This window comes from Zingiber officinale, chromosome 8B (genome assembly GCF_018446385.1).
Source record: "Zingiber officinale cultivar Zhangliang chromosome 8B, Zo_v1.1, whole genome shotgun sequence".
In the NCBI taxonomy this organism is placed as follows: domain Eukaryota; kingdom Viridiplantae; phylum Streptophyta; class Magnoliopsida; order Zingiberales; family Zingiberaceae; genus Zingiber; species Zingiber officinale.
Window position 1 is genome coordinate 138,442 of NC_056001.1, and position 23,068 is coordinate 161,509.

Genomic DNA, 23,068 nt, shown 5'->3' on the forward strand with positions numbered 1-23,068 from the left:
CGAAAACAGACATAATGCTTTGAAAAATACATTTTTCATTTTCACAAACTCTATTTAGTATCCAAAATGTGAATCTTTGATCTCAATTACGCTGTAAACGAACGGAGCCGGGCTTTTCGTTGGGTACTAACAAACTAACTGTAAGACCGCTAGTGGGACCACTGCTGCTCGCACGTTCTTTCCCACGTGTTGATTCCTCCTCGTCGTTCTCGAGCGCCAGGCTGTCAACAACTACAAAAGCCGCAACACAATCGCCGTGCTCGAGAATTTGGCCGGAGCTATCGAGATTCGTCGCCATGGACCCCTGTCCCTTCGTCCGGGTCCTAGTGCCAATCTCGCCCTCAAGATCCCCGTCGCCACCCGCCCTGCTGGCGCCGAAGTTCACAATTCCTCCTTCCCCTGCTTCGCCAAGCTCCACCTTGACAAATTCCACTGCCAGACGGGCACTGTTCCGCTCGTCTCCCCTGAAGAATCTCCCTCCACGCTTCCCACCTCCCTTGCCGCCCGGTTCAACCTCTCCAAGGCCGATCTCAACCGGATTGCTAACAAATCTTCGATCTTTACCGTGGCCGCCGGCGGCGCCAAACTAAGGGTCGCTGTGTATACATGACGGAGGGGAACTACATGCGGAATCACCTCCGGCCGTCTCCTCGGCGAGGCCACGGTGACGCTGGACCTGAAGCGTACTACAGAGGACGGAGGGAGCAGGACCGTTGTGTTCCACAGCGGGTGGGTCGACATGAGCAAGAAGAAGGCGGAGAAGGGATTGTCGTCGCCTGCGCAGTTGTATCTCACGGTGAGAGCGAATCCGGATCCACGGTTCGTATTTGAGTTCGACGGCGAACCGGAGTGCAGCCCTCAGGTGTTCCAGGTGCAAGGAAACATGAGGCAGCCTGTGTTCTGTTGCAAATTCTGGTGCCGCAGTGCTGGCGACCGCAAATCGAGTGCCAGGTTTTAACCTATTCCCTCTGCTTTTGGTGCTTCTGTCTTCTACAATACGTGTTTGAAGTACATATTTCCGCAACCATTTGTTTTCTACCTCTCGCCTCCTTGAAATCGAGTTATTTGTAAAGATTTTGCAGCAATTCTTTTTCTGTCGATAAAAATATTGATTTTGTTCGATTTGAGGAAGTATTTTCTCCTGCGTTGACGGGAAATTGTCTTTTTGTGGTTCAGACTGATGAATTTGGAGCGAATGAACTCTAAAAGTTGGCTTCCATCGTTCGGATCTGAGCAGGCGAGGACGGTGAAGTAGCGCAAAGGATGGTCGGTAACAGTGCATGACCTTTCCGGTTCGCCGGTGGCCCTCGCCTCCATGGTGTCCCCCTTCGTTGCCTCCCCCGGCACTGATAGGGTCAGTCGCTCAAACCCGGGCGCATGGCTCGTGCTCCGACCTGGATACGGCGTCTGGAAGCCATGGGGGCGCCTCGAGGCCTGGCGCGAGCGCGGCGGCAGTGGCTCCGGCGACGGCCTAGGTTACCGTTTCGAGCTCCTCGCCAATACCGCCATGGGCGCTGGCATAAACCTCGCCGAGTCCACCCTGAGCGCCACCAAGGGCGGAAAGTTCACCATCGACCTGACAGCAGCTGCCGGCACGCCTTTAAGCCGGTCGATTTCGCCGGGTTGCAGCCCTAGGGGAAGCAGAGACTTCGGGCACGCGATATGGCCCTTCTCCAGTTACCGCGGGTATGTGATGTCCTCATCGGTGGCAGGCGAGGGACGTGGCGGCCGGTCCACCGTCGAGGTTGGTGTGGAGCACGTGGGCTGCACCGAGGACGCCGCCGACTTCGTGGCACTGGCCGCCGCCATCGACCTTAGCATGGACGCCTGCCGCCTATTTAGCCACAAGCTCAGGAGGGAGCTGAGCTCGCCGGATTTGCTGGGTTGGTTGTGTGAGAGATGTCTCATTCACAACTTTTTTGTTTTTTGTATGCTTCCCCGTTTTTTGTGTGTTCCTTTCTCGTAGAAGTGTGAGAGTTATTTAGAATCCACTCTCGTTATAATATCTACTATACATCGCTGTCATATATTTATTATAGCTCTGTTATTCCTATATGCCTTTGACAATCTTTTACTAAATCCAATAGATAATTTTATAAAATTACCAAAGTACATTGGTAAGTTAAAAAATGATGAAATTATATGGTATTGATTTTATCTTTGTTATTGTTTTCAGTCCCCATCAATATTTTATATCAGTCGAATCGTTTTTTTCATCAGCTGGCTTCGATCAAAATCAATTGATTAACTGATTTCGAGATTAAAAAATTCAAAATTATATGAAATTAATTCTTATGTGTTCATCTAGTTCTCTTAATTATATTCATGCATTCAAATATCAATTTGATATATTGAGAGCAATGATTTTTTAACATGAAAATAGATTTAAAAATTAATTCATATTTAAAAAATTATTGCTATTAATATATTGGATCAAATTGATATTTGAATATATGGATATAATCATGAGAATTAGACGAATATATGAAAATTGATTTCATGTCAATATGAGAACTATCAAATGATTTTTCCCAAAATAGATTTTTCAAAAATCGATTTCGAAATCCATCATGAATAGTAATATTTTTTTAAAAAAAATTGATTCATGTTCAAACAAACAATGTGCTCAATATATTATGTCAAATTGTTGTTTAAGGATATTTATATAATCAGGAGAATTAGATGAATGCATAGAGACCTAGTTTCGTATTATTCTGAGGTCTCTAGGTCTATCAACCGATTTTGGACAATTTTGGCCAAAACGGTTGATGGACCTAGAGACCTCGGAATGACATAAATCAAATTCTATGTGTTTGTCTAGTTCTTCTTATTGTAAAAATACCCTCAAACGTCAATTTGACCAGATATATTGATAGTAATAATTTTTTGAACCTGAAAATGTGTTCAAAAAACTAATTGATTTTAAAAAATCATTGCTCTCAATATGTTGGGTCAAATTGATATTTAAGGATATGGATATAATCAAAAGAACTAGACGAACACATAAGAATTGATTTCATGTCATTCTGAGATCTCTAGGTCCATCAGGCGATTTTGACCGAAATCGATCATTACCACCCTTACATCTGATCCAATGATCAGTTTGGGGTTCCACCTCTCACCAAGAATCCGGTCGTCAATTTTCTTGGACTTTCTCTGCCTTGCATTCGGCCTTACAGCTTGCAAGAACTTTGTCTTGTCTAGTATTCGGTTAACTTCAACCTACTCGGGCTTCTTTTGCTCAGCATCTAGTCCATCGTGACTGCTAAGACTTCCATCATCACCAAGTCTTCAATCCTCCCTGACACACTTGAACTTTCCATCTCATGCAAATGTCTTATTTATGACCCATTTGGACTTTCTTTCTCATGCAACGTGTCCAGCTCTTCATTACCTACTTGTACTTTCCTTTCTGTGCTAATTCTTTATTGGATTTTCAATCACCAAGTATTCGGTTAATCTTGATCCCACTTAAACTTTTCATCTCATGCTAACTCCATGTTGGATTTTCGACCGTCAAGTGTTCAGTTAACCGTGATCCACTTAGACTTTTTCTTACCAACTATCGGTTGGACTTCCGATCACTAAGTGTCCGGTCAACCGTACTTAGACTTTCCTATAAGTACTCCAGGTTGGTTTTGATGTGATCAACCAAGTTAAGTTAGGTCCTATTGTGTTGAACCTTGTGTCTATGTATGCAAGAGTTTAGGAACACAAGAAGTCGAGCGAAAAACACAACTAGGGAAAATGATGGCACGGGAAAGGAATCAATAAGCTCGGTGCATCCGGGGGATAAGGTGCTACGGAAGAGTACACCGATAGATGAGAATGATGTGCACAACTTTTGAGGGATATAAGAAGCTGAGAAGGAAGTCTACTCAAGAAGAAGGTCGGAGTTAGATTTGAGTGAGCTCAACTCCGATTAGCCGAAGCATCACCCACATAAAAGAGATCAGCTAAGGAGCTGATATGCCTAATGGAAGGTGCCTCAAGGCTTGGAAGACTGATGAACAATGTCGAAGGCGCCTTCCAGCCTATAGAAGGTGCCTTCCAGAGACTTCTCCACCTTCATCAAAGGAGATATTTTTAGTGGAGCTTTGCAATCACCTTAGATTAATAACCATCTAGATTGTAACAAATAAAAAATCATAGTCTCTTACTTAATTCTTTTTTAAGTTGTTATTTATTATGTTATATTTGGTTAACTATTATTGTATCCCTGCTAAAACTAGCTCGAGAGTATTCTAATTTATTTTCAGGATAATTCACCCCCTTCTTGCCGGTCCAACAACACTAACATTTCTATCTCATGTTAACTCCATGTTGGACTTTTAATCATAAAGTGTTCAGTCAGCCGTGGTTCGCTTGTACTTTTCATAACTTGTCAAGTATCATTCAACATTGATCTACTTGACTTTTTGCTCAAATAACTTAAAATATTGATTGATTGTCAAATATATGGTCAACCATGGCCGATTTGATGTTTCAACCAACTAACATATTGATCAAATATTAAAACTCCAACTCGAGCTTGGTTATCTTGGTCAACCTTGACCAGGGACGATTATACTAATACCTCCTTTGTTCTTGTCATGGGGGCGACCTCTTTTAATTTCTCCTTTACCTTAGATGTCATTTTAACCTAATTTTTGATTAATTTTGGACACTTGCTCTTATAGTGTCATTTTTCCTTATACTCAAAGTATATTATATGATCTTTATCTTTATGAATTGAGTTTATTATACCTTCTTTAATCGTTGGAGTCATACATGATTTTTCTTCATTGGTTATGGATGTCAAGATTTCTTCTCATTCCGGTGTCAATGACCCATACTCCCCCTCAATCTTTGAGGTAGATACTTCTTCAATTTCTTCCTCGGACGTTGAATACTTTTCAATTTTCGAATCCTCTTATTCTTGATCAAAAGAGCCCTCCTCTTTGTATTTGTCTTCACTTTGCATTGAGGTTGAATCTTTATGGAGCTTGGCTAACTTACTCCATAACTCTTTGGTATCTTGATAGATACATATCTTACACAAAATCTCATTAAACAGAATATTAATTAGTAATTTAATTATCTTTTCATTGCCATAGCCATTTGAACTTGTTCCTCACTCCATTTGCTCCTCTAAAGAAATGTTCCTATTTGTATTTCTCGGAGTTTGAAATTCTTCGATTAGAGCAAACCATTACTCTATATCCATCATTAACAAATTTTCCATTCTTGATTTCCAATACTCAAAGCTTTCTTTTTCGAATGACGGAGGTACTCGGATGTTGTATTCGAATCCATCTCAAGGATCCATTTGCAAACTTTATCTCCTTCAATAATCAGTTCAATGACTTATTGATATTGGAGAGCCCCAAGAATATAGCTACTTCTTCATTCTCTGAGATTTTATTTGGTATCCACCTCTTAAAGTGACTAGTTCAAAACCTACTTCTAGTGATCTTCCTCCACTATAATAATCTCCTTCTTGGACATCTTCCGAAGACGGAGAAGTCTCTTACAAGCTGTTATACAAGAACACAACAAGAAAATTAGAAATGAAAGCAAATGCAATAAGTACAAACAATTTTATATGAATTGTTACTTGAAATTATCTCTTGTTGGTCTGAAAATGCAGTAACATTTTGCTCCAAACCCCCCCCCCCCCCAAGAGCAGGTACCATCTTCCTCCAAACGAAACTCTCTTATACAATTGTTGTTTGGGATGTTTTCCACCTACCAATCGATTCAACTTACTCACTAATCAATTGTCACATCAAATACGACCGTTTAAACTTACAAAATGACTATTTTTACTTAAACAAAGCCACACAAATCGATTGCTCGCCTTTAGTTGAACTAGTCAGTCGATCCCTAAGTCTTTTGTTCGCCAGCCACAGTCGAGCAATCTGTCAACCCAAAATAGACTTCCGATTGATTGTCAATAAATTGCAACAATCGATTGGTCAAGCAATTAACCTGGAATTTTAGGTTTAGGGTTTGTCAATCGATTGTTAATTGATAATCCTGATTTCAGCCTTTTCAAAACTGAATTCGTGTCTTTCTTAGTATTAGGTTGACTTCAGCCTACCAAGATCTTCTTTGCTCAAAATATTGTGATCCTTGACTCGTCAAGACTTTTCGTTGCCTAATATCCAATTAATCTTGATCTATTGAGATTTTATCGTTGCCTAGTATCCGGTTGACCTCAATCTACCAGAACTTTACTGTTGCCTAACATTGGATCAACTTTGACCTGTCAGAACTTCCTCACTCATACCAAGTGTCCAGTCCTCCATGACTCACTTGGATTTTTATCTTACTAATCTAATGTTGAACATTCAATCATTAAGTGTCCGGTCAATCTTGATCCACTTGGACTTTTCTCTTGTCAACTTTCCATTGGACTTCTGATCACTAAGTGTTCAATCAAACTTGACCTACTTGGACTTTCCTTTTGCTAATTTTCTTGTTAGATTTTCCATTTTTAGTCAAGTATCCGGTCAACCTTAATCTACTTGACTTCTTGTGACAACTTCCTATTTGACTTCTAATATCATCAAGTCTCCGGTTTGACCTATTTGACTTCTTTACCCTTAAGTATCAGGTCAACTTTGACTTACTTAACTATTTTCACAATCAAATATCCAGTTAATCTGGACTTATTTGACATTTTACTGATATATTAATTAAATATCGAAATCTAACTCGAGTCAAACTTGAACTTGATGAACCAATCTGGACCTGAAGTTGATTTTACCAAAAGGGGGTTCTTTTTGGTTTCATATAATTAAATTTAACAATAATTTTATTACAAATATGATTCTTTTTCGTTATATCACATTAGATATACAATCAGTCCTTATTGTTTGCCAAAAATTCTTAAAATCTAGCTCATTTATTATTACAATCAAAGAAATTGGCAAACTATTTGGCTATAATTCATGTAGATCAGTAGATGCCACATGTAGATCAGTAGATGTATGCACGTTACAGATCCAACGAACCAGTGAACAGCCCTCACTGGCTGTGGCCTGTGGCCTGTGGCTGTGGGGATTCTCTTTTCTGCCCACCAAACAGCATGCATGCATCGGTCTCCTCAACGCAAGGACCAGCAAATTAAACCGAGGGCTGCTTTTCCCCCCTCCCGGTCAACCCACACCTCCTCCACCTCTCCCCTCTCTCCCAGCCAAAAGACGCATGTACCCCCCTCCACCTCCTCTTTTTGTTTTTTTGTTTTTTTTTAATTTCATTTAATTCTCATTTTATTTTAATTTTTTAATTAATTTTATTTAAAAATAACTTTCATACCATTATATTTTTAATTTTATTTAATTTTACTTTTTTAATTAATTTAATTAATTATTTTTTATCAATACTTTATTTTTCAATTTTATATAAATTTTATTTAGTTTTTATTTTTTTAATTAATTTAATTTATTATTTTTTATCAATACTTTATTTTTCAATTTTATATAAATTTTATTTATTTTCATTTTTTAAATAATTTAATTTATTATTTTTTTCATAATACTTATATTTTTTTCAATTGATTTTTTTAAATTTTAATTTTTTATTAATTTTTTAATCAATTTCTTTAGCAATTTTTTTTCAGTTTTATTTTTTTCAATAATTTTTTTATATGTTTATAATCTTTTATTTATTTTTAGTTTATATTTAAAACTAAAAAAAATACTACCAATTAATAATGAACACATTCATAACTTAGGAACAAATATATTTTTTCCAAATGAAGAGTACATGTAATAATACAAAAAAAACATAAAAACATATAAAAATATAAATCTTAATCAATATTGCTTCCAAATTCTGCTCCCGATACATTTGGTGGTGGTGCACCTATTATTTCGTACCACAAATGAGCGCGTGTCCTGTAACGAGTGACCCATCCTTTAGCTTCATACGATGAATGTTGCCACCACCAAGTTGGAATGGGTGGTACATGATAATGAGGATATAAGAAAACTTGTACGAAGTGATTGCCAATATGAACAATAGCTATTTCTCGACGCTCTTGGTTTGGAACTGGAGGAGTTCCAAATATTTAAAAATTAAAAAAATAATAAATAAAATTAATTAAAAATAAAACTAAATAAAAATTAAAAAAAATTAAAAAAATATAAGTATTAATGAAAAAATAATAAACAAAATTAATTAAAAAATAAAACTAAATAAAATTAAAAATATATATAAATATTAATGAAAAATAATAAATAAAATTGATTAAAAATTTAAACTAAATAAAAAATTTAAAATATATAAACTAAATAAAAATTTTAAAATATATAAGTATGAATGAAAAAAATAAAAATAAAATTAATTTTAAAAATGAAATAAAAAAATTTTTAAAATATATAAGTATGAATAAAAAAATTTTAAATAAAATTAATTAAAAATTAAAAATTAAAAATATATAAGTATGGATATATAAGTATGAGTTAAAAAAAATTTTTAAAAAAAAAAAAAGAGAAGGGGGTTACATGCGTCTTTTTGGTGGAGGAGAGAGGGGAAATGGAGGGGTGCGCGTTGACCGGGGGGGGGGGGGGGGAAAAAGCAATTTACATTAAACCTGTAATACATATGGATCTTTACTTTGATATAACCTTTACAGTTAAACTATTAATTATTCTTCTCCCTTTAGTTTTCCCTCGTAAACCTTGAATCAGGACAAAAGACAGCATGGCCGGTGTCCAAAGTGATCGAATTAAGAAGGTTAGTGGAGCAGAAGCAGAAGCAGAAGCAGGAACATCCTCTGTTTGATTGCCATCTTTTTTTACGATGTTGAAATAATGCATGCGGTATAAACCATAGTTTATAGAATCTGATTCTACGAAGGTTTCGGAGGACATGACATTTCGAGGAAAAGAAATGACTTGCAGATAAAGTAGTAATTTGTAAAGTTCGTGGTGTCTGGTCTTTCACTGGCGATTTCTCAACGTACGTAGTCTTATACTATTTAACTCTGCATCATCTGCAAAAGTTGCTCATTTTATCCCTTGCTCAACCTCATACTCAAACCCAACAAGCACTAAGGACAAAGAACACCGCGACCATCATCAAATCAAACACATTGAACCTGACGCACAGCGACAAAATGTAAGGGAAAAGATAACAAAAATGAAGGAAAACAACAGCTTCGTTCTCTAAGTGTATTTTTTTATTATCCACAATTCAGCTGGTATTGATTCAGGCTTTAATTTGCTTCAGGGATCAAAGACGATGCTTCCGCACTTGCATTTCCAACTCAGGGGCTTGTAGTTGGAGTTGAAGTCTCCACTCAAGTTAGAGGCCAAGTCCAGGGATTCCTTCTTAGTTCGAGTCTTGGTCTTTTGTGTGATCACTGGCACCTGTATTGCTTCGCAATGGCTGCATGTCCTGCACCTCTTCTCACACGTCGGCGGCCTTGATCCAATCAGAGCCCTCACCTTTCCCTCTCCTCTCCCCTGCAATATTCGTTATGTTAATCGAAATAGCAGCCAAACGTGACTTTACAGTTTCTGAACGAGAAAAGCTACAAACTTACACTTGCAATTTCCGGAAGGATGGATAACGACCTGCCTGCCAATAAGAACGCAAAGCTTTCAGCTTTACCAATAAAAACAAAAAATGGATTTCGATGAGTTACCTTACCCTCCACTGAGTTGTAGAGTGATGTGGAGCTGCAGAGGAGAAGCAATAAAAGGAGATGGTTGGTAGAGTGGAGAAGTCCCATTTAATTTGTTGAGAAGGAATTGGTGTGTCCAGTGTTGAGATTGTTCTTGGTTTTATAGCACCAAGAGAGGAGGAAGATGGAATTAAATAGAAGTGGAGCCCGCCAAAAGAGTGTCAGCCAGAGTAGCTTAAGAAGGACAGGAGTCGGAGAAGAAGAAATGTTGATCCGATGAAAAGGTCACATGGAATCTCTGAGCAGTGCAAGGAAGGAAGAAAAGAGATCTAGGGATGAGGAGGAAGGAAAAGGAGAGAGGGATGCGGCGTGCGTGGGGATTCTAATTTCCAGAAGAAGACACTAGTTAGCTATTTTTACGGGATGTGTTTTCACTATGCCATTTGATCGATCGAGCAGTTTGGAGTCAAAATTTGTTACTGCAAGCTCGTGTGCTCTCTCAGTGGAGACCTGGAATGTGGACGCTTGTGCTTGTGTTCTTGCGGTGGCAGGTTTGATCCTCCACCGTAAAAGTAGAAAGCTAGCTGCAGCAGAGGGGCATTTAGTGCTGCTTTATACAGTTCTACTATAGAAGATTCGTTGTGATTTATTAAGATTTTGTTTTTTTACCACGACGTGTAAAATAATTTTTTTATTCGGAACTTATTTATAGTCACAATCACAATGATTGAGTTTCCTGTGATCGCTTTATTTATTTATTATTATTATTTTCTTGGGTCAATGTCATTACGGTAGGCTTGCATATAACACAGATCGATAAAAGTTAAATTTCATTGTTAATTTTGATCATGAACGGTCTTTATATTAAAATATTAAAAAATATTAAATGATTTTTTAAATAATAATAATAATAATAATATAAGAAGCAGTATACGTCATATATATTTTTAGATATTTAAAAAACTAAAACTGAGCCCCCAAAATGTTTGATGATAAAATTATATGAAAGAATCCCTAATGTCTCAAATGAATCACTTAAATGTTCTTGAGTTGAAATGGACCATGGAAGAGCTTTAATTGATAAGATCAAATAATGTCAAATCGATTTAAGGCTAAATATAAATATAAGAAATGCATCACATAAATGAAAATAGTTAAAAATTAATTCACTACAAATTATGACGAAATATTAATTCAATTATTAAATTAGTGACAAAATATTAAGTTCATCATTAATTATCGATTATCGATGAAATTAAATATTCATAGTTAATTAGCAACGAAACATTAAGTCCGTTGCTAATTATTGGCAAATTAAATATCCGTTGCTAATTAGTGATCGAATATTAATTTGATAGCTAATTCAGCAACAGAATTAATATTTCATCGCAATATTAGTCACCATTAATAAAAAATCATAATTAATCTATTTAATTAATGACAGAATTAAATTATCATCGCTACGGAATTAAATTTATGTCGCTATTTAGTAACAAAATTATATCTCCGTTGCTAATTTAGTGAACAAATACAATTTTCATAGTTAATCAATGTGTAAATTTAATCCCACCTCAAAATTGATGATGAATATTTAATTCAGACACTAAATTAGCAATGGAATTAAATTTTCATCGCTAATTTAGCAACTAAAAAGAAAATTATTGCTAAATTAGGATCATTAAGATTTTTCGATCGTAAATTTTTTCTCTCCTTTCCCTCTTCGATCCTCATAATTCAACGTCCGAATCCGATCTCCTCTCCGACACAATCTCCTCTCCGGCGCGAGGTAAATCTCTCCTCTCCCCTTCAACCTTGGCAAAACTACAAGTTCTTGCTGAGGTTGCATGTGGTCGCAAGATCTATCGCGACCTAGCGTTCTGCTCACAAGGTCGGTCACAGGCTCGTCCCCGACCTCTCAGCCTTGGCCGGCTGCGAGCTCAGCCCCAATCCTACTAATTAAGAGGTTACGAGTTCGGCCACAACCTCAGGCTTGGCCAGGGTGGCCGTGCAATGTTGGCCATGCGGCCGACTGTGCAACCCTGGTCGGTCAATGGCATAGCCACGTTCATGGCTACCCCGGCTACAACCCGAGTAGCCAATGACGGTACAAGAAAGAAAATTATAGTGTAACAAAGGGAAAAATGAGGGAAATGGGCGGCTAGACTTGGGCGACAATGTCGACGTCGGCGGCTAGCCCAGAGCGACGATGTTGATGGTGTTGGCATCGATGCTTGTGGCTCTCATCCTGAGATTAGCCTGGGTTGTTCACCCAGGATGGCTCCACCATTGTGGTCGGTCAACTAAGCGCGCGTACAACCCTAGTCGAACACCCAAGAACATGTGTAGCCCTAGCCGAGCGGTAGGGCGTGCGCGCAACCCTAGCCAGGTAGCCCAGTGGCCAAGCACAAGTGCAGCTTGGGCAGCCGGGTGGTCATGCATGCATGCATGTAGTTTTTGGGTAAATATTATCGAAAAATTTTATGTTGTTTGTGCACCCCTCTATTTGATTATTGGCTTAATAATATTTTGTGTGGAGGTTTCTTTATTTGGCATATTCTTACCCTTTTTGAAGATATTCTATGACGAATGTTTTTTAAAAAAATTAAAGACACACTAAAATCATATGAGAGATTGAAACAATTAATTGACAGACTTAGGTTGCATCAGAATAAAATTACCAATTATTTTCAAAGGCTTGTTATACATTGAACAAAGAAGATAAACATGTTTTATATAGTTGGTTGAAAGAAAATCAAATTTCTTGATGGGTATGCCTTGAATATGGCTCGACATGTGAATATGAACAAATTATAAATATTTGGAATGAAAAGTCATGACTATCAAGTGCTCATACAAAGACTTATTCCTATAGCTTCCAATGACCTACTTTCCAATAATGTTTGGCAAGAACTTACAAAATTGAATATGTTTTTCATAGATTATATGACAATTAATATGCTTTGGCTACAAATAAACATTCCTCTTATACTATTTAAACTTGAGTGCATATTTTTATCTAGTTTTGTTTATTCAATGGAATATTTACTAGTTTATTTACCTTACAAGACACGACTAACTGGTCATGTGCAGTACAAATGGATGTATCCATTTAAATGGTTTTTTAGAAGATTAAATAATAATGTTTGTAACAAAGTAAAAGTTGAGAGGTTAACATGTAATGCTTATCTGATTGAAAAAGTATCTTATTTCTGCTGATAATATGAAAATCATACAAAGCAAATGCCTTCAAAATTTTGATTATACTCAACCGATAGACCTAGAGATACTTTCTATTTTTAAGTCTTCTAGTAAGTTAATGAGTATATTTGTTTGTAGATGATTAAATAGAAAAGAATACCATGCAGCAAAAATATACATACACCTGAACTTTGACAAGGTTAAACACTATGTAGAGTAAGTTAACTTCTATATTCAAACAGTTATCCCTTTATATTTATTTCTTTGTTAAATCATATATCTTAAAATTATTCTCCTAGACAGTTTTATGAACAATTATAACTACAAAAATTCATCAATAGATACAAGTGAAGTAGAAAAAAATTAGAGACAAAATTTAGGGGGCGTTTGCTTCAAATTTATCAATCGGAATAGTAATGGATTTGATTACGGCTCAATAGGAATGAGAATCAGGATTGTATTATCAATGTTTGGTTCAAAGTCTGGAATGAATATGATTATAATTGATAATGTTTGTTTCGAATCAACAACAGTAATGGGAATCAAATAAATTTTCAATTTTACCCTTATTAGTTAATACATTAAAAAATATTTTTAAAATAATTTCTTTATTATTTAAAATAACATGCATATTAAAATTATCACTAAAGGCATTTTAACCTTTTTTTTATATTAATTATTTATGTATTCGGCGTCTTCTATTATTAATTAATTAATTTTTTTTAGTATTTATTTATTAATATTGTCTCATAAATTTGAAATAAAAATACTCCAAATTTTAAACGTATTTGATTTGATGCATTTCTATTTTTTTTAAAAAAAAATTATTCTTTTTATTTGATGCACTTATGAATTCAAATAAATTTTATAACTAGAAAATCTAATTCAGAATCTCTTTGATAGTTTCAGATTCATCGTAACAGAGTACTTGCCTTCAATTTCGTCCTCATTTCTCCTATCAATTGAGCTAGTCGAAGCACACCCAGTATACTCCCACCGTCAAGAATAGGCCTGCCCTTCGTACAACTTCATTAGTGCCAACCACTTAATTTGTACCAATATTTCCTTGTTCTTCCATCTCACATTGTCTATACTACCTATATTGCGAGTCCTGGCCAGAGCATAATCGAGTTGATTAATAGATTTGTAAAAATAAATAAGAATTGATTCCCAACAAAGCCAACATAAAATATTCTGATTTATTTCTCTACAGATATTGCACTAGTTCTCGCAGATAATACGCTGCCTAATATTCTCAGGTTAAAAACATGCATAAGCTGCTCAAATTCCAAATAAAGCATGATAAAGAGAGCAAATAAAAGGATTTCAATAAACCATACGTAAAAATGCTGTTTCAAGAAAGATGATAAACTCAAAACAACATTTTACAATTTTCAAGCGCCTACATGGTGTTTCAAGACAGACAAGTGCAAGTATTTCTCAAGTTGAATGGAAGTGAAGATCTGAGACTACCAATTGCCACAGTATTTAAAAGTGAGATTCTATTTTACAACTGCAACAATGGGGAGAGTTATATCTCTCTTATTCATTTCTTGTTTGACACAGGAAAGATGAAGTTAGAATTTTAAAATCAGGATTAGCACTAGGTGTTTTGTTGCCTTCTTCAAGGACCTGCTGCAAGGAAACAAAGCTTGTGTTCAAATCATGTCACTAAGGAACAAACAATGTCATAGAAACTTCAATTTCCTAAGCTAACAAAGAGGATTGATGCTGTATGAATAGGAAATTGAATAAAAAATAATCAACCATCCCAAAGAAGGTCAGGATGGATAGATAAGATAATCTGGCAGCAACAAAGATTACTTCTAATTTTTCTCAAGAAATTGGAAGAAGATAAATTTGAAACCTAGAACACAACCTAGAATTATACTACACAGTTCAGAAATACACATCAATTTGAAAAATTAGATATGAAAAGAACCACCAACCGTGTAAGAATATCGATCCGATGAACCTCAACGTTGGAAGGTTGGCAGGAGAAAAATCTAAGAACCTGGCCGAGAGAGAACAAGAGAAACCTGAATAAGAGAACAATAGAAATACAAAGTGAGAGGCCGAGTGAGGAAGAGGAAAGATAAATACACACAAAAGGAAAGCATACCAGTTCGTCTAGGCTGACGGAGAATACCAAGAACCAGTGGCAGAGGGTTGCGGTTGACGGAGGAGATCACGGCAGAAGGAAAATCGTGACAGAGGGAGGAGAAGGGAAAACGCCGGCTGGTTTTAAAGATAAGAGTTGGGCTGACGGAGAAGCCCAAGAACCAGTGGTGGAGGGTTGTGGTTGACGGAGGAGATTGCGGCGGAAGGGAAATCGTGACGACAGAGGGAGGAGAAGGAAATCGCGGCAGAGAGAAGAGAAAGAAATCGCGGCAGAGGAGAAGGAAATCGCGACAGCGACAAAGGGAGAAGGAAATCGCGAAATTAGGGTAAGGGCTATTTTGGCATTATAAAAAAAATTTATTCCTGAAATTTGTGAATGAATCGATAGAAGGGGGGGGGGGGGGGGACACGGGAATAAAGTTTTGTCCAATTTAAGTAATGATTCCCATACCTGTATTTTTATTCTCATATTCCAAACATTAACAATAGCAATCATTCCCTTTTATTCCCATTTCCCACTCCTATTACCTTAAACCAAACGCCCCCTTATATTATGATTTGAAATCTATATAAGTAGAGACTAAATTATGTTTCTTCAAGTGTATTATTAGCGACCAATAATTTATATTATAACTACTTCTGTAGGTGAATAATCGTAGAATATTAAATGTGCAAAATGAAAAGATAATGAATCTTACATCAGGATTTCTTTGTAATTTAAGAGTCTAGTCTAGTTGCTATAATTCATGCTTGCATAAAAAGATCAAATCTTTTAATAACACTAATATTGAATTTGATTATTATGATAGACTTACGAAATCATTGAGGTTAAATATTATATTTTAACTATAAAAGGGTGTGTGTTATTCAAATATTAATGGTATGATCTAACTCAGAACAGGTACCAGAATACATTTAAACTATAATTTAATTGAGTTCATGTAAATAAAAAATTCAACAAATTTGAACCTTTCATTTTTTAAGTACAGGCTGATCAAATTTCCTATTTTGAATATCCTACGAAGAGAAAAAAAATCTAATAAATAGTTAGTAGTCTGTCGAATGAAATCTCGCTCGACCATAGAAATATCGAACTTCATCACGACTCAAAACTATGATGCATTGCAAAATGAGAAAATGTAAATACATTCATTGATTCACAAAATCAATTCACATCCCAATTACTAGTAGATGTAAATATTTCTTATGAGGAAATAAATAATGGAAAGATGTCTAACAGTGAGGAGTTTGATATACTAATAGAGTCTAACAATGAAGATTTAGAAATTATTAACGTTAATGATTCATATTATAACGATAATTAAATTTTAGGATATATTTATTTGTTAGTACATATAAATCTCACTAGTTCTACTACGTAAGAATTTCTTATTTTTGACTTTTTTATTATTTGACATGTGTATGTGTATACATGTTATAATATTATTTTATAAACATGTCAACTATTACAATAGCATACTATGACCACATTATTTTAAGGATAGTTAGGGATGGATAGATATTGATGCTATTATAAATATTCAAATAGGGGAGGTGATGTATCATAAATTATATGAATTTTGAAGTGGACTGGTGCACTGGTTCGTCTCTGGATGAAAAGCCTGGGGAAGGTCTGATTTTTTATCTTGGAACATCCAATCGAACTTTGCTGTTTATAACGTGGTGTTGGGGATTTCTAGTAGGTGTACGTCCTGGTATGCGGTTGACGTTTGGGTACAATACACATAATCATCCCTCTAATTATAACCGCCTCGCCTATGCTTTATTTCCAGTTCGTGGGATCAAAATACTTTAATAAGAACATGAGAAGCATCCTTGGAAGTTCAACCAAAAGCTGTAGATAACTGATAAGAAACATATGTTAGGATTAAATAGCTGGAGTCGCTTGTAGATTCATTCACACAAGCTTTACATATAGTAGGATACTGGTTCTGTTTGATCATCTTATAATAAATTTCATTGGCAACTCTGTTTTTCTTTCTTTTCTTCTATTTCACTGATGAACTAAAGGTGCTGATGGTCACAATAAGGTTTCGACCTTATTTGCTTAAGATTTTAGTTAGCAAGGCCCATAACATTCCTGTAACATATAAAAATCACAATTCAACAGCGGCAATGCAGAAAAACTTGAAACAGGAGGAGCTCTTACAGCCCCCCCTTAAATTTATCAAGTACATTTTGTGACGTCAGAAAACTTTCAAGCTATTAGTTACAATAGGCATAATCATGATTCCAGGGCAGTCAAAGAACACTACTGTAGTAGTCATTTACTGCATAATTCAGTGCTTATATATATGCATCTCGATCTAATGACGGCAAACCTTTGATAAATTAAATTAGCTAGGGACCAAGGCGGTAAAGGCCATCGCTACCCATGAATTGGCCTTCCATGTACAAGGGCAAACCAGCAGCGTTATGTGGATGAAAGCTATCCATCACCATGAGTTGCATGTCCTCTGATGGTTTCCAATGCCGCTTCCTTTGGTTGATAAACCAGTTGTTGATTTGCTTCTGATTGAGGCCTGTTGACTCCGCTAGAGCAATCTTTTCAGATTCCTGATTTTGTTATATATGCACAAACAAAAAGTGATATTACAATATATGCGAAGAAGGGACTGCACATGCTGTCTTTTCATCTGGATCTATGATTTGGATTGCTTTGAGGATTATGCATCGACTAAGTTACTGATCATCATAAGGAAAAAAAGATTGAACTCATACCGATGGATATGGCCATTTGTAGTGCAGCTCCCACCACTTGAGTAGTTTTTGCCGGGCTTCCTTTGGCAGCTTTCCTTTCTTTTTCTTCTTGGAGAGCTCCTGCCTGAGGCTGCTCAAGTAGCCACTATATTTCTTTAGAAGATGGTGCTTCAGCTCTTTGTCTTCACCACGCGGGTCAATCTCCAGAAGATCGGTCTCTCCGCCACTGGCATCAAAGTCTTCTTCAGAGGATCCAACGCCTTCACCTTTTTCGTCTGTACCTTTTAATTAGGGGAATGCTCATGGATAGACATTTTAAATTACGATCTGGGAATATTTTCTGGCAATAGTTTATTCATGATAATTGATCAGGCAATTCCATCGTTCCAGTTGCATAGTATTCACAGAAACTAGGTTGTTTTACTAAGCATAACTATAAATTTCCAAGTACTATGGAAATAAAGAAATAGACTGATTAAGATTTGACCAGAACTAATCAAAAAATAATTTCAATTCCTGATACTTCCAACTGATAACGTCACTATGTTAATCAAGAAACTTTTAATATACCAGCTGGATTCATTCATTGACCGTTATCTCTTTCACTTGCAGGTCTTCGTGGTCTAATCCCAAATTGCACAAAGGAGGGATTTGTGGAACATACATAAAGATCAGTTTCAAGTTTCAGTCCGTTTCTAACACCTTAAGCTTTTTCGAAGAATGGCCACTGATGCGGTGCATGAGAAGTGGGTCAGGTGGATGACGTGGCCAAAAGTCAAGCCCAAGGAATGGTTAGAAGTCTAGTCTATGTGGAAGTCAGAAGTCAGGCTTGCGTGGCCAAGGTTAGAAGTCAAGCTTGCGTGGCTAGGGTCAGAGTCTTAGCTGACGGGGCATTCAAAGGATATGATTGCAAGTTGGACAAGATCCAACCTCGATAGCAATCAAGGGCAAGGCTCACAGGCCAGATACAGCTAAGGATTGGGCCCACAGGTCGGGCAAAGGCTCGGAGGGAAGGGCTTCCGGCGCAATACAGACTTAGTGTACAGGTCAAGGACATACAAGTCATGGATAACAGAGAACAGAAGCAGGTCGGAATACAGACCTGGCGTACAGATCGGGACATACAAACCATGGATAACAGAGAATATAAGCAGGTCGGGACATACAAGTCATAGATAATAGAGAACAGCAGGTCGGAATACAGACCTGGCGTACAGGTCGGGACATAGACTTGGCGTATGCTTACCAAGGATACAGGTCGGGACTTACATCCTCACGACATGGAATAAAGGGATCAAAGAGTACAAGTCGGAACTCAAGATTAGCGGAAGCAGACCGATGCATACAAGTCAGGATTTATAACCTTGTGGCTCAGGATACTTGGATCGATAAAACGTACAGGTCGGGATGTGTTCGGGATGTGTTACCCAAGGATACAGATCAGGATTTATTTCCTCATGGTCCAAGATAAACAAAGTTGGAGGCAGGTATACAGGTTGGGATAGACAAAGTCAGACGTACAGCGTGGGAGTAGGGATAAACAGAGCCGAACTAAGGTATATAGGGTGCCACACGTAATGCCAATAAGAGGCAAGATCGGTCGGGGTCTGCAATAGGAGGTGCATAGGACAGGGTTAAAAGCACAAGTCTGGAGGTGACGTCAGGTCAGAGTTAGCAAGATATCAGATCGGGGTTAGCAAGTGTAAAGGCTCAGCGTAGCGATCACAAGTGAAGGAGGCCAGGCACTACAGGACAAGCAAGCAAGGGAATCGTAACTGCATGTCAAAGAATAATCAGAGTGTCAGGGAATATGCTAACAGTTGGGGCTCATTACCCCTTTGATGTTGCAGTCGGCCTATGAGAAGGTGCCGCGTGTCATTCCCCGCCAGACAAAACCTGACATCCGACATTCCATGACACCCGCCAGACCCCAAAAACATCCGTTGCAGTATAAAAAGGAATGCTTTGTCCCTTATGCAGGTACGCTTACTCGTCATTTTCTTACTCGTCTTTACTTTTTGTCCTTTCTCTGTGCTTCTGGGGAAAAAGTACCTGACTTGAGCATCGGAGGGCCTGACCCGGAGACTTTTCCCCTAGTTTCTGGTCTCTAACGACTCGGGGGCTCGTCTGAGTGTGCGCAGAGTCGTAGCGTCATCATCCCGGTCATCACCTTTCGTCATCCGCCCGTGTGAACCCTTCCGAGGGATGCCAGGTAGATTGGACACCGCAACGACTTTCCGTCAACCTCTAGTACATTGAGGCCCGCCTTCATCCGACTCAACTTCCGGACGGGATCAGCCACCAAAACAAATATTTAAACATCTAGTTAGCAAGCAGGTCAAGGGATCAGGATCCTCCTAGCTAGGCTTGCATTCATTAATCTAGGATCGCAACTGATCAAGCAATAAAAAAGACTTCTTAAGGCAGGATAGTAATTAATAATCTTACAGTAATATTCAGACTATGCTCTATAAGCTTAAACTGGCTTATGGATAATTACTTACTATTTTTAATATGACTATAAATCTAGAAACTTCATATCAGAAACAATTTGACTAAATTAACTCATTTCTAACTTTCAATAAGAATGAATATGAATCAGAAAAATAGTATCTTATGTTTACTTATTCAATAAGTAATTCATTAGACATGCGTGTGTGGCGAATGCATATGGCACGCGTCCTTGTAAATAAAGTTAAGGATCAATATTTGAATGCATGTAACAAGTCTTAAATAGTCTACACAAACACAGGTTGAGATGATGAAAATCAATGATGGCAGACTTTTTGTGATCACAAAAAACATTAAACAAGCTCTTACTAATTGTAAATGTCTAAAAGGGTCACAGGAAGCTGTTCGATATCAGTACATTCACTCATATGTAGCAATAATTATCTACCTGCAAATGCATTATCTCAGAGGGAAACTAATGTGGGATCATTTCCACAAAGGTACAAAATATGGTTAACCATTAATTAACTGTTTGTTCGTGATTCAGATGTAATTGCATATTTCCTATTGCTTGAAAACTAGTTAATCGAATCGATTGAACAAAAAAAAACAGAATGAATAATAGTGTATCTAAGTAATTTTAGATGTAGAAAAAAACAGAATGAACAATATTAATTGTAGTAAGGGTCCATGCATGCATTTTAATTGGGAGATAGGGATTTCTAGCTGGCCAGATTCTGGCCAGTAAGATTTACTCTTGTAGTAAATGGTAAGGGTCAGCTTATAGCCTTCGACTCGGAAATAGGAGGAGTTTTTCCCATAGTAAATCTTCCACTGAAACAATATTAATGCATGTCGCCTAAATGGAGAAGAAAATGCACATATCGGCTACGTGAGTATTTCACCTGCCCTTCCACAGTGGCAGAGAGGTGAAAATGAATTATAGAAAATCTTCAATCACACTTGGAACAGCAGATAACTATAACTCTCTCTCTCTCCTTTCTATGGAGATACCGAAGGCGTCGCCGACAAAAAAATGATGAACAGTGGCAATATAAATGAGTGATTGATTAATTACCAGGAGAGAAAAGGCGGGAAGAAGAAGAAGAGGAGGTGGAGTTGTTGGTGAGCGCGTTGAACTGCGACTCCACGCTCTTGAGGAACTCCGTCGCCTCTTGTAACGGTCGATTTAGCTCGTCCCGGTACTTCACCAGTATGTCACAGTAGGCTTCCTGTATATTAATCTCATTTCTATTATATTTCTTAGCTTAATAAACTTTTTTTTTATTTTATTTAATTTAATTTATAGGAGAGATTAATTGAGATTAGATAATGCCATGAACTGGTCGAGCTCGGGGTCGTCGGAGGTCTCTCGCCGGCAGCTCAGCCGCGACTCCAGCTCCCGGGATAACCCCGAGAGCCGTGCCGCCACATCAGGCGGCGCTCCTACCTACATAAATATGATATTAATTATGTAATTTTAAAGGGGAAAAAAATTTTGATGTACCTTTTGGCAGTCGATATAGGCGGCAATAAGGGCGGAGTACTGGGGGTGGGACATGATCTTGGCTTTGACGCCACTGTCCTCCGCCACGGCCGAAATCTCCCCCTGAGACGGCGCCGCCGATGGCGGGCGGTGGAGATAGGCGGCGTCGGGGTAGTAGTTGTTGTTATGATGGCTATTATGATCCCCCTCTCGGCCATAGAAGGCGGCGGCGGCTGGTGATGAAGTTGGGGCAGTGGATGGGAGATAGAAGAGATCGCTCCCGGCCGCCACCGACCTCCCCGACGCGCCCAACTGCCGCGACAGCTCCTCCATGCAGTATCCGATTCCCGTCTATCCAATACAACGATCGAGAAGGAAAACAGAAAACGGAAAGGAAAAATGGAGCTGAAATAAAATTTGATTGCACCTATAAAACTAGCCCCTTTTTAACGCAATTTTATGAAAAAAAAAATTGAGAGAGTTAGGAGAGGATGAAAGGGAAGAGAAGGCGAAGGGAAGACTGGAAGTGGAAGGGAAGGAAACAGCACTGGTTCTCCCAAATGGAATGGACAAGGGAAGGGAAGGGAAGAGAGAGAAGAGGAGAGAAGAGAGTAGCGTTAGAGAGAGAAAGAAGAAAGGGAAAGCAAAGTCTGGTGGCTTTCTTTTCCGATGTCAAATCAAGTAGACGGGAGATGGCTGTGCTTTCAGTGGCTACATGGCTTGGCCTTGTATATTTTTCAGGGAAGGAATATTAATGCACGTAATAAAACCCTAATCAATGATAACATGTCTGTAATTAAGATCGAGAGGAACTGAAGGAGGTGGGAGTTAAATCGAGCATGTGGTGTGGTGGGACAGGGTGCGATTGAAAGCCTAGCACGAGCACGAACACACGCGACGATGACTCCATGCAATTCTGGTTCTACAAATTAATGAACACCACGGTTTAATTTTGGACCGGTCGGGGGGAGCGCCGGCAACCCATTGCCTTGCTTTGGTGTCTGACATGACCTCGATCCATTTGTTTAGTGTTGGCGATTCAATTAGATTGTGGTCAAGCCTCCACCCTACGTGTATTCTATATCATATCTTCCCACACATCGATCTTTCCTATTATACTAAATTATTTGCACCTCTACGGGAACAAGCAAAGATTCTTGATAAAGTTTACGCATTAGTTTAGTGATGAGATAATTAAGTATAAAAGTTTCTATTAAATAAGCTATAGAGGCACCACAGAGATTAGAAAAACGTAACAATAATTAGGACATTGATCAAAGATTCTGAATATTAGAGCATCGTAATCCATAAGCACAATAACATAGTTCAAGGGCAGTGAAGAGGATGGAAATTAAACAGGTGGTGAACTACAAACCTAGTACATGCATGCTGTGCCGCACAGCACGCGTTCATTGATTCATGCCATGCAATTTAATTTTACGAGCCATCCAATTATAATTCAATGGTTCATCGTG

At 37.7% G+C, this 23,068-nt stretch overlaps 2 protein-coding genes, 1 long non-coding RNA gene and 1 pseudogene across 5 annotated transcripts; 1 reads left to right on the plus strand and 3 right to left on the minus strand.

Annotated features, from left to right (window-relative positions):
• The first annotated feature begins 106 nt into the window (after positions 1-106).
• On the plus strand, positions 107-2,038 carry LOC122014978 (annotated as a pseudogene).
• A 7,027-nt stretch (positions 2,039-9,065) lies between these two features.
• Positions 9,066-9,773, minus strand: LOC122015541 (EPIDERMAL PATTERNING FACTOR-like protein 2; the record flags this gene model as incomplete). Its single annotated transcript, XM_042572498.1, has 3 exons — positions 9,066-9,455; positions 9,536-9,566; positions 9,643-9,773. Coding segments are annotated over 3 exons (402 nt in total), but the record flags the coding sequence as incomplete, so codon positions are not given.
• A 4,344-nt stretch (positions 9,774-14,117) lies between these two features.
• Positions 14,118-15,261, minus strand: LOC122017465. 2 transcript variants are annotated; one of them, XR_006121365.1, is made up of 3 exons: positions 14,937-15,261; positions 14,764-14,853; positions 14,118-14,446 (listed from the first exon to the last, which is right to left on the minus strand). It is a non-coding gene; the product is annotated as an uncharacterized LOC122017465 (long non-coding RNA). The 2 variants fall into 2 exon arrangements; XR_006121366.1 differs by having other exon boundaries at positions 14,118-14,449.
• A 1,791-nt stretch (positions 15,262-17,052) lies between these two features.
• LOC122014996 (homeotic protein knotted-1-like) lies at positions 17,053-22,339 on the minus strand. Of its 2 annotated transcripts, none has more exons than XM_042571588.1 (5): positions 21,615-22,339; positions 21,444-21,557; positions 21,186-21,339; positions 17,678-17,931; positions 17,053-17,512 (listed from the first exon to the last, which is right to left on the minus strand). In XM_042571588.1, exons 1-5 carry the CDS (start codon positions 21,924-21,926, stop codon positions 17,297-17,299), a joined length of 1,050 nt encoding a protein of 349 aa, XP_042427522.1. In that variant the 5' UTR covers positions 21,927-22,339; the 3' UTR covers positions 17,053-17,296. The 2 variants fall into 2 exon arrangements, with proteins under 2 accessions (XP_042427522.1, XP_042427521.1); XM_042571587.1 differs by having other exon boundaries at positions 17,678-17,937.
• Between the last annotated feature and the right edge of the window lie 729 nt (positions 22,340-23,068).